Source organism: Varanus komodoensis, unplaced genomic scaffold (genome assembly GCF_004798865.1).
Source record: "Varanus komodoensis strain SLA01 unplaced genomic scaffold, ASM479886v1 scaffold9, whole genome shotgun sequence".
Taxonomy (NCBI): domain Eukaryota; kingdom Metazoa; phylum Chordata; class Lepidosauria; order Squamata; family Varanidae; genus Varanus; species Varanus komodoensis.
In genome coordinates, this window is record NW_025336598.1 from 14,325,366 (window position 1) to 14,342,111 (window position 16,746).

General features: G+C 42.3%; 1 protein-coding gene across 5 annotated transcripts in view; it reads left to right on the forward strand.

Moving 5' to 3' along the window:
• TBC1D19 (TBC1 domain family member 19) overlaps positions 1-16,746 on the forward strand; it is an 80,236-nt gene that overhangs the window by 33,331 nt on the left and 30,159 nt on the right. For all 5 annotated transcript variants that reach the window (XM_044418411.1, XM_044418412.1, XM_044418414.1 and 2 more), the window contains one exon: positions 231-343. In XM_044418411.1, the coding sequence (XP_044274346.1) occupies positions 231-343 (113 nt within the window). The remainder of the gene's footprint in view (positions 1-230; positions 344-16,746) is intronic.

Consider the following 16,746-nt stretch of genomic DNA (forward strand, 5'->3'; position numbering starts at 1 on the left):
TCATAGACAATATCTTTACCAGCTGAGGATAATGGGGGTGTTAATCTGACACTTATGTAGAGTAGCCAGTTGGGAAGTGAGTTTAGTTGATATGATGTTATTACAGTGAAGGCAATTGTACACTACCATCTTAAATCAACTTGAAGAAACAAGGAGCAGTGAAATGTGATCAACATGGATAGTGTTTGTATGCTGGTTATGTATATTAACAACATCTACATTTCTTCTAGTTCTGATTGAGCAGGATAGTGCAGCAGCTCAACAATATGTTCGGCAGGGATGTCCAAATTCACTACGAGCTGAGTTGTGGGCATTGATTCTGAATATTTCGAGTCAACCTGAGGTAAGTAGGAAAGTAGATTACAAAATAAGGTGGTGTTGTGATGACACATTCATTAGCTAAACTATATCAATGTCCAATTAAGCATGACACTAATTTTATTTATCATTACATAAGTGTGTTCACTAGGCAGAATTTCTTACACTTTTTGAACCTGTAGGGATGCCTGTAACTCCTCTTGCACTCTAGATGCTGTCAAGGGGACCATAGAAATGTAGTGTTAGTCTACTTTGGGGGCTTATTGTACTATATAGCATTAACATTTTTCACATATGAAGATATGAGAAATCTTATACAGTTAAATGCAGCATGCTACTACGTTTGAGGATCTGTGGATTTTGGTACCGCTTCCAGGTCTAGCTTTGAAATAAGAATAGAACAGAACAATTTTTGCTATTCCTGATGAGTCATACTAATTGCCTTACTGCCTGTTTCTTTTTGTGATATATTTTACCTTGTTTTTAAAAGTTTTATTGTTTTGAAAGACTGAATGTTCCTCCACTGCATTGCTCATGCAGCTGCAAACAGCAGCAGCAGCAGCAACACTGCTGCATGCTATCGTTTTTGAGCAGTGACCCATTTTGAACAGTGACCCATATTTCTTGAACACTTTCTTTACTAGTGTCTGTGTTATTGTACCTCCTGGATGGGGAACATTTTTTAATTGTATGGACTACAATCCTTTGTGGCAAACCTTCCAGGACTGCATGCCAGTAGTGAGGAAGGGCAAAGTAAAATGGGCAGGGCACCTCTATCCTTCTCCCTCCCTCCAACCCCCAACATAGTTATTCTGACTCTCCCAGGGGATTCCTCATCAGAGAATCCTAACACTACCCAGGACATTCTTGACTCCTCTGCCTCCTGAAGAGGCAGAAAGCTTTACATCTGAAGCAGATGCCTTAGGATTCAAGCAAGGACAATGGCCAGGTGAAGGAATGCCCTCTGGCTAAATGGGTTCTTATAAGGAATGCTCTGACATAATGCAGCTGAGTCCTGGATAGGGGTGCGGAAGCTCGAGCATAGAAGCTTTTGATGGACGCTAACTTGTTACTGGAGCAACATCTTACAAGCTCTTAGTGCCTTGAATCCTGGTTCCTGCATATTCCCTTGTGTTTGAATGTGTGCTACTGACTTCTGGACTGCCTGGCTCTGCTTTTGGGACTGAGTGTCTCAGCTGCAGTCACAACAAAGATTGCTGCAGTGATTAGCATCGAGAAAGTTGCCTTTGACTTCAGCAGACTTCATTTTAAAAGCCTAATTGCTAGATAGTAGAGAGGAGAGGACAAAAATCCACGAAAGGCTCTACAGTTTAGGTATGGCTTGCAGTTCAGTGGTTCCCCACCAGTGCTGCACTTCTCCTTAAAATGTGGCACACAGCCATGCCACACAGTGCATTCTCTGACATACTTTCAGTGAGGCTTGATACACAGATTAGATTATGAAAAAAATAACATAATTGGAAATATATAAATGATAAGGGTTGGATGGTAACTGATAAGCATGTATGAAAATAATGTTCCTTATACATTTTTACATGTGATTGGGAGTAGTTGGCACCTTCTCAAATTAGATGGAGGTAACTAGTGGGATGCCACAGGGTTCAGTCCTGGGCTCAGTGCTCTTCCAACATCTTTATTAATGATTTAGATGAGAAAGTACAAGGAAAGATAATCAGATTTGCAGTTGATACAAAACTGAGTGGAATAGCAAACACCCTAGAAAACAGAATGAAGATACAGGGTGATCTTAATAAACTTGAACATTGGGCTGAAATGAGATTCAGTAAGGACAAGTGCCAAGTCATCCACCTAGGAAAAAGAAACCAAATGCATTGATATAAGATGAGGAATACATGGGTCAACAGAACTGGAAAAGAACAAGATCTTGGAGAAATTGTGAACAATAGGCTAAACATGAGCCAACAATGCAATGTAGCCACCAAAAGGGCAAACGCTATTTTGGGATGCATTAACAGAAGTATTATTTCCAAATCACGAGAAGTAGTAGTTCCTCTATACTCCTCACTAGTCAGACCTCACCTGGAATATTGTGTTAAGCTCTGGGCACCAAGATTTAAGAAAGATGCAGGTAAATTAGAAAAGGGTCCAGCGGAAGGCAACAAAATGATCCAGGGCTTGGAAACACTGCCCTATGAGGAGCAACTGGGCATGTTCAGCTTTGAGAAGAGAAGACAGGGGAGGGGGGAGCTTGATATCCCTCTATAAGTACCTCAAAGGCTGTCACAAAGAAGAAGGTCAAGATCTCTTCTTGCTAATGCCAGAAAGTAGGACATGGAATAATCAATTCAAGTTGCTGCAACCCATATTCAGGCTGGACATCAGGAAAAGGTTCCTCACTGTCAGAGCAATACAACAGTGGAACCAGCTGACTAAAGAAGTGGCAGGCTCTTCCACACTAGAGACATTCAAAAAGAAACTGGACAGCCATCTGAGTGGGATGGTGTAACATGGTGTCCTGCAACAGCAGGGGGTTGTACTCAATGGCCTTCATGGCCTCTTCCAACTCTACTATTCTATGATTCTAAGATGATAGTGTGTGTGTCATGACAAAAACAGACTCCAGTATTAATGTTTTAAAAGTAGTACAGAAAAGGGCTACTTTTAAGAGGATTTGTTAAATCTAAGGGGACATGTTTAGTTTTCTAGTATATATACTTAAGTCAGACCTTCAAGAGGAAATAGTCTGAAGCTTTATTTACAGTGAGTAATGGATTGAACACTTTTGAAACGGAAAGCATTGGTAAGGTAATAATGAAAAATGGTATACATTTGTGATGGCTAATGTAGCTTTGAATTGTTCAAAATTATTCTGACAGTCAAAGCCTTGCTTGTTTCCTTTCTCCTGTCAGTAAACAGATAAGAAAGGTAAACTGTAATTGGCTAGCTCTGATGCATGTTATAATATACTTTTTACAGAATAATTTGCATTTTAGTGGCATTTTTGTTTTAACTTCTGACATAAAATACCTGAAGAATATTGCCTTGTGAAGATGACCTGAAACTATTCCTTCTGCATGCCAATCTGTTTTGTTTTGCCAGCAGTGGTTTCCAGTATAGTGGAGACAAACTACATAGTTAAACTAGGCCTGTAGCAACAAATGCTATGGTCGAGGATTGTTAAGGGCATACAGTCATGGCAAAGTGAGTAAATTTGAAATGTCAAAGCTCTAAATAAGAACCCTGATAGATCAAACCGAAGGCCTGCCTGTTTCCAGTACAGTGGTACCTTGGCTTATGAACGTAATCTGTTCCAGGACTCTAGTCGTGAGCCAAATTGGTCGTCAGCCAAGTCAGGTTTCCACATAAGGGTCAATGTAAATAAGGTTAATCCATTCTGCAATTATTTTTTTTACTCACAAAAATGTGAAGCAAAGTGACAAAGAACAACAAAGATCATGCAGGGGGAGGGGTGAGGGGAGATGGGCGCAGGCATGTGGGGAGGTGGGCACGGGTGCACGGGGTGGGAGACGGGCACAGGTGCACTTGGGCAGGGAACACAGGCGCAATCACAGTCATCTCCTCCCCAGCACGAATGCGGCCATCTCCCGCTTCCCCCGCATGACCGTGATCACGCCCGTGCAGGGAAGGCGGGCATGCTCATGTTTGTCACCTGATGCAGAGTTTGCGACCTGCAGCAATTTTTTAATGAAATTTCTGTTCATGACCCGATTTGTTCATGAACTAAGGCGTTTGTGAGCCGAGGTACCACTGTATCCTGTTTCCCACAGTGGCCATTAAGATGCTTATAGTGAACCTGCAAGCAGGAAGTGAATGCAGTTGTCCTCTCTCACTGCTGTTTCCCAGCAACTTTTATTCAGAGGCATGCTGCCTCTGATCTAGAAGCATAAGGCCATAATAACAATTGATAGTCATATTCTTCCTGAATTCGTCCAATCTTTTCTTAAAGCTCTCCAAGTTGGTGGTCATTAGCTCATCTTGTGCTGGAAGATTCCATAGGTTCACTATGCTTTGTTCGAAGAATAACTTCATTTTGGTTTGAATCTCTCAGCATTTGGCTTCATTGTATACTACCAGGATCTGCTATTATGACTGAGGGAGAAAACTCTATCTTCTTTCTCCTCATATGTGTAATTTTATTACCCTCTGTCACACATACCCTAACCACCATTTTTTAACAATGATGATTTGGTTGCATTTTCCTCCACTTTTTCCAGCTGTACACTCATTTTTAATTGTAGTGATCAGAACTATGTACTGGATTGGATCCAAAATGAAAGTCTACTTGTTTTCTTGGCTCCTCTTTCCCACTATAGCCCTGTAATTCACTTCCTCACCCCCAAATGCTGCTTCTGAGTGTTGAGGAACCATCTGTGGGATGGGGCATGGCAGGCTGGAGCAAGACAGAGTATAAGAAAGATGGCTGCCTTGTGCAAGTATGTGTCTTGCTCATGCAAGGTTTCGGATTAGAACAATAACTCCAAAGTATTGTCACTGTAAATTTCACACCCATACACAGTGATCAGGCATACCATAAAGTGGATTGGCTAGGTTTCCAATGAAAAGACCTTACATTTGATGATCTTTTCTAGTTCCTTTACTAGTGCCCTTCCAAGTCTCAGTCTTTTCCAATTTCTTGGCTGTAGTCTCTCTTTGAATTAATGCTTGAGCCAAGGCATGCACAATTTCTCACATTTGCAGTTTCGTCATTGTTGACAGTACTATAATTCTTGCGTACTTACAATTTTTGTTCATGTTCAGCTGCAGTCCTGCTTTTGCACTTTCTTCTTTCACTTTCACCAAGAGTCATTTCAGTTCATTACTGCTTTCTGCCACTAATATGGTATCATTTGCATATCTTAAATTCTGTATCTTCTGCAGATTTTCACTTTCTCAGTTCCAGATACAGCTTTCTTCTGTGTATAAATTGAACAGATAGATAAAATATATCCTTGCCTGATACCTTTCCTACAGGAAATCATTCTGTATCTCCATATTCTGACCTAATAATAGCTTCTTGGTCACAATACAAGATATGCATATGAACAATCTGGTGCTGAAGCATATCCACTTCTTTGAGAATCATCCATAATTTCTCATGATTCACACAGTCAAAGGCTTCTTCTGAAATTCTTTGGTGTGCATGGGAAATTAGTGTAATTGTCCGATAGTTTAGGAATACAATAATTAGAAAGTGGAGGCAGTTTTACTTCAAGTTCTACAATGTATGTTTTTCTTTACATTTACCTGAAGACCATCTTTAGTAATCGTCTTGCTTAAACTAAGCAAATCCTGGGGTAGTTAGTGACTTGATTGGAAATAAGGTTAATTCGTTCTGTAACTATTTTTTTAATCAGAAAAATGTGAAGCAAAGTGACAAAGAACAACAAAGATTGTGACCATTTCCCCACCCCCCACCTCGAGCATGAGCGCGGCCATCTCCCCAACCCCCAGCACAACCATGATTGCGCCTTTCATCTCGGCGCGCTGGTGGAGGGGGGGGAGAGACGGGCGCGAATGGGGCACACTGGGGGAGGGAGAGATGGGCGCGAATGGGGTGCACTGGGGGAGGGAGAGGGGCGTGAATGGGGTGCGCTTGGGAGGGAGAGACAGGCACGAATGTGGGCACACTGGGGGGGAGATGGGTGCGATCATGCTGGATGGGAGATAGCCGAGATCGCAGTTGCGCTCCTCCAGGAAAGACGGGTGTGATCTCGGCCATCTCCCACCCGTTCCCAGCACGATCACGGCCATCTCCCCACTGGGGGTGGTGGTGTGGAAACGGCCGCAATCATAGTTGCTATCCAATGCGGAGTTCGCAACCTGAGTTAAAAATTTTATGAAATTTTTGTTCGTGACCTGATTTGGTTGTGAACCGAAGTGTTCATGAGCCGAGGTAACACTATAATTCTATTTAAGTTTTGCCAATATGGTTCTGTGTTAAATCATTTCATACTAAAACCTATTATTTTGAGTTACCAATAATACTTTAGTATGAGAATTTTGACTGCAAGGGGTGATATGTATATGTACTTAAAATACTCTTACATACCATGTAATTTTCTGGAAGACATAGAGCAAAATGTAGAGGTCTTTTGATTTGTTATGCTACTTTGGTTTATCCCTAAAACTCTCCCTTGTGCCATTTGGAAGTGTATTATGGCTGGAGTTACTTTTTTCTTTATTAATGTAAGCTGAACATTCTGGGATATTTCAATAGTTCTTCTACATTTACAATCCAGTTCTTTTATGAACTTCTAAATCTAATGCAGAGAAATAGCTTTTCTTGTTAGATGCTGAAAGGTACAGCAGCAGCTTTTTGGGAGAAGTGTATTAGCATCCAAATAGGCTTATTTCATAAAATAACTTCTATTGAGTCAATCTGTATTCTGGAAAGCTCAGGTACAGTCATCCATCTGCAGCTCAGTGCAACATTAAATAAATAGATTGTTTACATGGACACAAATTGAAGGTAGATAAAAGACTGACCTATTTCTTTCAGATATCTCAGTACTGATTCTAAATATATGCTGATGATGTGTTTGAAAAGCAGGAGGTACATCTGTAAAAGGCTGTGCTAGGGTTTTATTTTATAAATGATAATAGAAAATAAATCCACACTGCAAAGGGCTAAATAAAAAATTTAGCAAGTAAGTTGGTCATTGAAATGAACAGCCAAAACTGTGTATCCACCAGTTCTGTTGTATACATCTTGAAGAATCCTGGCATTTCAGGAAGCTGGTATTCTTCCATTCCTGTTGTTGGTACTGTAAATCTACCCTAATAGAAAAGCACCAAAATTAATATCATTAGATTCAAGGTTGTGTAATGGCCTAGGACTCGGGTGTTCTGGGTTCTAGTCTCTGCTCAGGCAGTCACAAACTCTCATCCCAACTTATCTCAGAGGGTTGTTGTGGGAAAGAGAGCAGGTGGAGGAGAGTGATAGAAACTGCTTAGTTCTTGAAAAAGGTGGGATATAAATCTAATAAATATGTTGCTGGGTGTAAATGAATGTCTAAATAAGGAGACCTCTAAAATTTATATGAATATCAGTCAATATTTTATGTCTCTGAAGTATTTAAAATTCTGTTTTTTAATTTCATTTTGGATATTTGCATCATTGTTCATGGGGCATTGCGTAAAAAAGCAATCTGTTCTCCCATTCTGTTTTTCAGATTTCATATACTTACTTGCTTATTACTAGAGACAACCCTCCCCCCGCCCAACACACAAATGTTATTAAAATGCCTTTGGGGATCAATTTAGCATTGAATGTATCCAAAAACAGGTCTTTGAATCTTGATGCAAATAGTAGGATAACTGGGAAGATTGATATTCTGGCTGTCGCTATCTTGTCTCACTTCCAACCCTTGTATTTTTCATAATTAATGAAAGAACTAATTGAAAGCAATTTCTGAGTGAGGTTATGGTTTATATTTTGGAAACTGTAGTGTGAATTAGTAATTACAACTGACGTCAGAATGGTAGAGCAGAGAAATAGCAGAGCATGTGCTTGCTTTTGCAACATGTATTTCGATTATGGTACAAATAATGAGTTGGACACAGCATGGATAGAAAGGCTCCTTCTACAGGAGGCTTCTGATCCAGCATATAATTTCTGCAGGCAGAATGGAGGAGGACATGATTTTTGTTAAATTAAACCATATCACTGGGCAACTATTAACATCCTGCAGTAGTTTTCCTTCGTATGTTAACATTTTAATCTCGTCCCCTCCTTTTTGTTCTTGGTAAATACTGGGGGAAATACTGGCAATTCTACAGTAGTCCCTAATACTATATTAGCATTTGAAGCACCTAGTATTGAATATTATAGAATGATTTAACTACCTATCACTTTTTATAACACTAATATGTTATAAAATCAATTCTGGAAATTGCTCTTACCCACTTACATAATAAAATTGCTCTAATTTTAGTATATTCCCTCTTTAAGAAATTCACAGTAGTTTAATTTCTAAAGTATTAGTACATCAAACTCTGGCTGGTAATGCCACTGCATATTTTTTCATTATAGTCCCCTCTTCATGAAGCCTATTATTAGTAGCAGTAGTTACTGAGAAAAAACAGAATTCAAGAAGAGCTATGGATTTATTTTGAAGGGATTAGTATAATTGAATTTACTGGGTCTTCTTAAATGATTGAAAACAAGCACCTTATAACAGGATATTTGTCATGGTAGTGAATAATTTAAAAATTAATTTCTGGAAACCTGATGAGATGAGACTTGTACCTCCACAGTACTATAGACAGACTAGTCATTATGAATAATTCCTTTGAGTTGCTATTCCATACTGCAGTTTATGTATAATCATAGTTGCCATGCTCCTTAAGCTTAAAAGTAATAATAAAAGTTGTCCTTCAAGTGATAAGCAGATAATAAATATTTCAATAAAAATAACAATTTCTCAATGCTGTTTCTTTCTATATAATGCAACAACAGAAGTGACATTGAAGCAAGTGTTAAATGTTGATTCATCATGCTTCATTTTGGGCACTGTTGCATGTTAAGGTAATTTTGTTTAGGCTTACTTCTTCAATCAAGAATTCAGCAGTGGAACACTGTTGACAATTACTGATCTGAAGCTGATCATTACTGACAAAAATCATTTCTTCCACTGTAGTATGTGATGCTGTTATTTCAGTAATTCAGACGTCAAAGTAAGAGTGAATCTTGAGTGTATAATGTTTTCTGCAGATTTGCCACTGCAAACAGCATCTCTGTTGCTTCCTCCCACTTTGCTTTATCATCTACAACATGGATATACTGGCAGATTGGTGTAAAGCTTTTCATTTCTCTTAATAAGACTGTTAGTATCTCTGAGTTTTAGTCAATCAGATATAGATTTGTAGATCTGTAAATACAGGACATCCCATTGTATGGTTCATAGGGTGCACTGAGTAATTGGCTCTGCCCACTGAAACCATCGTTTTGCACTGGCACCACAGCTTTCCAGCCACCATTTTGCATTTTCTTCTGGCTGGTATCTCTTGGGTTTCTAATAAACTTCAACCCAAGAAACCCAACACTATATTTTACAAACCATATTATACAGATTGGAATTGTCACAACATGGGATCTCCCATGCTTGCTGTGTCCAGGTGTACAACTGTTGTGCCCCCACATGCAGCCCCTTCCGTCCTTTCTTTTCTTCAGCATGTTATAATCAACAGACTTCCACAATTAAAGCTATAACTCTTTCTTGTTTTGTCTGAACCAGGAAATTTATTTATTTATTTAAAACTTCTGTATGCCGTCCCTTATGCAAGGCATCTCGGGACTGCTCACTGTCAGTAAATAAAAATCAGAATTATGTTTAATTGAAGACTTTTGCAATTAGCTAAACACAGTGAGGCGGGAGAGGATGGTAAGAGGCAGGACCATGTGCACTAAATAAACATGTTTCAGCTTATTAAGCTGAGATATGATTATCTGAATGTGGCAATGACATGGATCAGGTGTCCAGGAAACTGACAGTATATTGGTCTGGATCTGTACTATAAATGTTCTGAGATGATGTTGTACTGGAAGAGGGGTGATTCAGTTCAAAGATGCTGTTCAGCAACATTTGCAGAATGGATATAGCATTATTTACTGCTCTGAGAGCTGTTGCTAATTGAAGGTTTATAAAAGCCATAAATAAATACAGTCTCAGTCCAAACTTCTGCAACATTATGTTGTGTTTCTTGACTTTTTCCTATTAACATTTTTTTTCCTATTATTAGATTAGTATCTTAGTGCTTGGTTCTTTTTTATTATGTGTTAAATAAGATTGCATAACATCCAACCTCCCTCCTTCCCACCTCTGATAACAGATTTTGGAACATGTCACTTCAGTTGCCTATTCTATAAAATATAGTGTAGCTTATTTGTATAGTTTGTAAATAACAAAATTACTTTCAGATTTATATATAAGATTTTTGAAAAAATCAAAACTAGGTCTTCAGCTACTATATAACTTGTTTTCTTACACTTTCACATTCAGTTTCGTTATAAGGGGCAATATAGTGTTATTTTTGTGCTGCCGAACATAATGCATATTGCCATCTGCACAATAATATACATTGCCTATCATCTTTACAATCCTAAACTAGAACAAATTCTGTTTATGGAAAAAGCTTGAGTACAATAAGCACAGTTTTAATGTGTATATTTGAAAACCATTATATTTTCATGTATGGTCTTTCATAAATGGAGAATCAAATTATTCTTTCTTGTTTTCTCTCATCGTGCCAAATTGCTTCCATTGACCACCTACAGAACTGTGTTGGCTCTCCTGACATTTGCATACCGAGTCATTAATATTATTCTTCCAGCTGTGGCTTCTGTCTTCTTGAGAGGTTCTGTGTCAGCTGTGTTTACGGCTGTACCTTAGCTGCTTGCTTTTGCTTGGCAAGAGACTGCTTTTAGCTAGTTTGTTTTGAAATTGTTGTTAAGAACAGGTTGTGGCTCTGTGCACAGATTGTTCAGAAGTTCTCTGATGTTCTTAGTTCTGGAAAATTGTTAACTGTTGCCCTCCAATATCCTGCCTGAGAAAGTTTTCAGTAGGCTGGAAAATTCCCTCTCCCTTCAGGCTTCTTTTAGAGGCACTTTAAGAATCATTATTATTATTATTATTATTATTATTATTATTATTATTATTATAACATTTCTATGCCGCCCCTTGCCGAAACCTCGGGGCGGCTTACATGATAAAATACATTGAAATACAATAGTACATAATAAATTACCATTAAATATAAAAATACAAAAAATACATTGATTTACAAATATAAAATTAAAATTATCAGTATAAAATAAAAATATAGGAGGAGAAAGAGAAGGAAGAAGAAGTTGCCATGGCCTGATCATATGTTTTAACAATTGAAATGATGTTTAAATAAAAAGGTCTTTACCTGGCGCCGAAAAACCAGTAACGACGGTGCCAGGCGGACCTCTTTGGGGAGTGAATTCCATAGGTTGGGCGCCACCGCAGAGAAAGTCCTCCTCCGGGTACTTACTCTCCTAATTTCTTTCATGGAGGGTTCCCGGAGAAGGGACTCTCCCGCAGATCTCAAAGGGCGGTCGGGCACATACGGACGTAAGCGCTCGTTCAGGTAGCCAGGACCCAAGCTGTTTAGGGCTTTGTAGGTCATAATCAACACCTTGAATTGGGCCCGGGCTTCAATGGGAAGCCAGTGAAGCTGACGGAGGACTGGAGTCATGTGAGCATAACGCCCCATCCCCGTCAGCAACCTGGCAGCTCTATTTTGCACCAATTGAAGTGTTCGGACTGTCTTCAGGGGAAGCCCCACGTAAAGCGCGTTACAGAAGTCTAGGCGGGAAGTCACCAGCACGTGTGTCACCGTCGCCAGGCAGTCGTACTTCAGGTAGGGGCGCAGCTGATTAATCAGCCGAAGCTGAAAGAAGGCGTTCCTCGCTACCGCTGTCACCTGAGCTTCCAAAGAAAGCTCCGGGTCGAGGAGTACTCCTAAGCTGCGGACCTTATCCCTAAGAGGGAGTGTTGCACCATTCAGGACCAGGTCAAATCCACCCTCTCCGAAACCCGATCCGCCAACCAACAGGACTATTTGCTCAGAATATACATTCATTCATTCATCCCAATAATTGTATGCTGTTTTTCAGTGCAAAAGTCTCCCAAAACAGCCCATGTAAAACAGACATTCTTTTGACAACTTATAAACCGATTATCAATATAAAAACTAATCTATAGTCTACCACCTTGTGCCCCAATTAAAAGCAGATTGAAATAAAAACAAAAACTGGTTGAGATGAAGTCATTCTTTTTTAATTTACAAAGATTTTCTGTACTATCATTTGGTTTTGAAAATAGCTCCCAACAACATCAGTAAAACTAAAAAGAGCATCCAAGTCATAATAAAACTATAACTCATTGCAGAGAAAGTCCATTAAACACCTGGTGGATCAAAACAAAGCTAAACAGCCTATGTAAAGGAAACAGAGAAAAAGCCAGTCTTATCTCCAGATGGGAGAGAGTTCCAGAACAATGGAGTTGTCACTGAAAATAGTTTGATCTCATTGATTGGTCAGCAGAGCCACTAATTTTAAAGCCTGAGCAAGTTCATGTGGATGCCACCAGTCCATCAAATAACCCAGCCTCAAACAAAATAACCAACTGTTACAGAATAAGCATTATATGTCATGAATGCCTGAGCCCCTGCATTCTGTTCCAGCTGAAGTTTCTGATCAGTCTTTAAAGGTAGTCCCATAAAGAAAATATTGCAAAAGTCTGAATGTATGCAGTGGTTAATTAGTTAAGGTATGCTTTCTTTAGATAAATTAGCCTAAGCTGGGAAAAAGCCCCCAATGACTCTTGAATATCCTCAATATAATTGAGTCCATGAAAACCCCAAACTATATCAGGGGTCTCAAACTCAACTTACCTGGGGGCCACTGGAAGTAGAGTCTGGGTGAGGCTGGGCCGCATCAAGTATTGCACCACCGCGGTGGTGGTGGGCCGCTCATCCCGCGGCCGGCTCGGGCGCCTCTGGTGCTTTGAAGGCCACAGGGCCCCTCCCCCATGCCTCGCCCATCCCGGCAATTGGCCTGCGGGCCGCGAGTTTGAGACCCCTGATCTATATGGTCTTTTGGAAGAATGCAATCCTCCTTATAACCAACTGGAAACTTTTCTTCACATTAGCAGACCTGTCAAGTCACAGTATCTCTGGGTCTAAACTTCAGCTTGTTTGCTCCTTTCCATTCCAAGGCCTTCATTATATGAGGCTTTTAAACAGCTGCATTACTGAATCTTCATCTTCCATTTTCTTTACAGGAGGAAGAATCAAACAACCTAGAACAAACCATATGTTTTCAGGATAGCTTGTTGCCCCAAAGTAAGCCACCCTGCAGAAGGTGGTCTAAAATTTCATAACAACTGTGGTTTCTGGTGAAATATGGGTTGTCAAGTTGCCTGACCCCAGCTGTGATAATAAACCATAGTTCTTTGTCGTGGCCTCTGTGCATCACACATGTGGGGTACTGCGCCTGCTCAGTGCCTTTGGCCGGAAGATTGATAGCTAATGGTTCTGGCGGGAAAAACTCCCCTCCCCTCCCCCCTAGCAGTATATATGGAGTGGAGTGTCTGCCATTTTCCAGTCTTTGTGACCGCCGCTCGTTGTGCCTCGTGATGCTTCGCTCTCGCTTAGATCGTTACTTTACCTCCTCTCGCTTGTTAAATTCTCTCCTTTTCTCTTACCAAGTTAGTATTCCCTTGTTAGTATTACTCATTAGTATTTCACTTAGTTTCTTCGTTTTTTCTTTCTCTCTTGTTCCTAAAAAAACAAACAAAAAACCCCCCAAAAATATTATCTACTCCCTCTATGCTATCTTCTTCTTTCCTACTTCTGCGATGGCGCAATGGGCGGTGTTCCACAAGTGCGGAAAGTGTGGCTCTAAAATGCCCACTGCGGACCCGCATGACCTGTGCCTCCTTTGCCTGCGGGAAGGGCACAGGACAGATAAATGCGGCCACTGTTTGGCCTTCTCTAAACAGGCGAGGAAGAATCGAGAGAACCGCCTCTGCAAACACCTGTGGGACCAGGCTCTCCTCCAGTCGGACCGGCTGGTGGCTAAGCCTCCCACAACTTGGCTCCACCCGAAGGCTGTCCGACTTCGATCGATCTGCCGCAATGCCCGGCCTCTTCCTCTACTGCTCTGCCCTCGTGCCCTTCCGACAAAGGTGCTCCGCGCATGGGCGATCAGCCTGTTTCCCTACCAAGGAAACAAAAGGAAAAGAGAAAGCACAGCGACCTGGAAAAGTTGCCTGTGCACAAGAAGGCCAGAAAGGATAAGGCCGAAAAGCTGATTAAAAAACCAAACAACCCTGAGCATTCGAAGCATCGGCACTCGGGTTCAGCGGCCTCCTCGATCCTGACCCCGGTCGTGGTACCGACCCCCTCAGTCCCAGCCATCCAGGCGGCTATGAGGGTTACTCCACCAGGCTCTCCGCGCTGGACGGGATCCGAACTCCTCCAGGATCCACTGCGCGGCTTGATTTCGGATGGCGAAATAAGAGATTCTCTGCCGAGGGCTTGGTCTCCGACACCTATGCCGCCTGTTCATCTGGATACCGACACTGGCATGTCTCCTCTGAGAAGCCGCAGGAGTCTTTCTTGAGATGCCCGATCTGATGACTGGTACCAGTCCCGGTACTCCTCTCTTCCGAGACGGGAAGAATACCAATCTGTCGGCTACTACCTGGTACCCAGAGGCTGATCTTCTCCACCAGCTCCTTGGAATTGTTTTCACTCCACACCGAGAGATGCCCTGATGGCACCATCTAGAGAGAGCGGCAGATCGGAGTCACCAGGAGATTCCTCCTCCAGCATCCCACCTCCCTATTGGATGGACTTGGATGAGTCCGAGATCGATTCGACTTTACCAGATGCTGCAGTTACTTTGCAAGGCCCCGGATCGTCTGAAGAGCCTCACATCTCTTGCTGAACTGATGTCCAGGCTGGTGAAGTCACTTGAGATTGAAGCCCACCAACAACCGGGACCCAGTACCGACCGCTTTTACGATGTGGTCAGGGGTGAACAATCGACCTCCATCGCCCTGCCCTTCATAACAACCCTATGGCAGGCGATGACCCAGCCATGGGACCTCCCGGCTCATCCACAACCGACTTCAGGAAGATATGAAGCCATCTATCGGGTTCAGGAGGAGGACATTATGTTCCTCCTCCGCCACCCCAAGGCGAACGACCGTGGTGGAGTCTTGTCAAGGCCGGGAGGCACGGGGCCACACTGCGCCTCGTGATAAGGAGGGAAGGAAAGTCGACTCCTTCGCACGCCGGATCTATGCGGCCTCTGGGCTCGGCCTGCGAATCTCAAATTACAAGGCGACTTTGGCGCGCTATCATTACTTTCTCCTGCAGTGCCTAGATAACATCATTGCCGCCTTCCCAGACAATCAAGGCGATTTGGCGAGGGTTTTCGTAAAAGAGGCTATGCAAGTTGTGGTGTAGCAGCTCTCTACAGCCAGGCACCATGTGGATACGGACTTGAGGTTTCTCGTCGGTGCCATTTCTCTCCGCAGGCATGCCTGGTTGTGTAATTGCAACTTTCCAGAAGAAATGAAATGGAGAATCGAGGAGATGCCCTTTGACACGTCTGCTCTCTTCAATGCGAAGACCGACAGCAAATTGAAGAAAATCCACGAATCGAGGATGATGGCCCGTTGTATGGAACTACAGTCCCAGCCTCGACGTAAGTGGTCATGGACCCGTCCACAATACCGCCAACAATACCAGCCTCGACAGCAACCACAGCAACGCCAACAACATCGTGGGCAGCAACCGTCCCAGCGCTTCCAGCAAAGCCGTCGTCACTTTGATGGGGATAAACGTCAGCGCTGATGGGGTGGGTGAACCCTTCCTCTTCTCCCAACCTCACCCTTCCCCCTCTCATTTGGGGCCCGGCTGAAAATTCGGCTTCCCTTTTGGGAGTCCATTACATCTGATCGTTGGGAATTATCCATGATTCAGCATGGATATCAAATAGAATTTGACATCATTCCTCCATCGAGTCCCATCTGGTTTACTCCCAGCTCACCGGTGTTGCTGGAAGAGGTTCGACAACTCCTTTCCAAGGGAGCCATTCGTTGCTTATCTCTACCAGAAGGACTCCACAGATTCTATTCCAGATAATTTACTGTCCCGAAACGGGAGGGAGGTCTCTGGCCAATATTGGACCTAAGAGATATTAACAAATTTATAACCCCAAAGAAATTTCGGATGACCACTCTTCAAAATATCTTACCGCTGCTGAGGAGGGAGGATTGGTTCGCCTCATTGGACTTGAGGGACGCCTATTCTCATATTTCGATTCATCTGTGTCATAGGCATTTCCTCCATTTTGCTGTTGCATCTGAAATCTACAAATTCACGGTGCTTCCGTTTGGACTAGCCACTGCCCTGAGGGTTTTTACAAAGTGTATGGCCCCTTTCTGTGCACACCTATGACTTCGCGGGGTCCAGATATACCCCTACCTTGATGACTGGTTGTTGGTTTCTCAAACCAGAGAAGCACTGTGTTCTGCTATAAACGTTACCTGCTCCCTGCTACGGGATCTCGGACTTTGTATTAACTGCGAGAAATCCTCTCTTGTTCCTACGCAGGTGATCCATTTCATCGGAGCTCGTCTGGATTCTACGGTAGCAAAGGCATTCCTCCCCCGGGACAGACAGCGCACCCTCGCTCGACACATCCATCGAATTCGAAGAGACAAAATCATTCCCGCACATTCTGTCCAAAGGCTGCTAGGGCATATGGCTGCATCCGTTGCTGTCGTTCCGTATGCCATGCTTCGGCTTCGGCCCCTCCAACTTTTCTTCAACAAGGTTTTTCGGCCACAAAGGGATTTGCCCAGAAGGCTGATTCGACTTCCG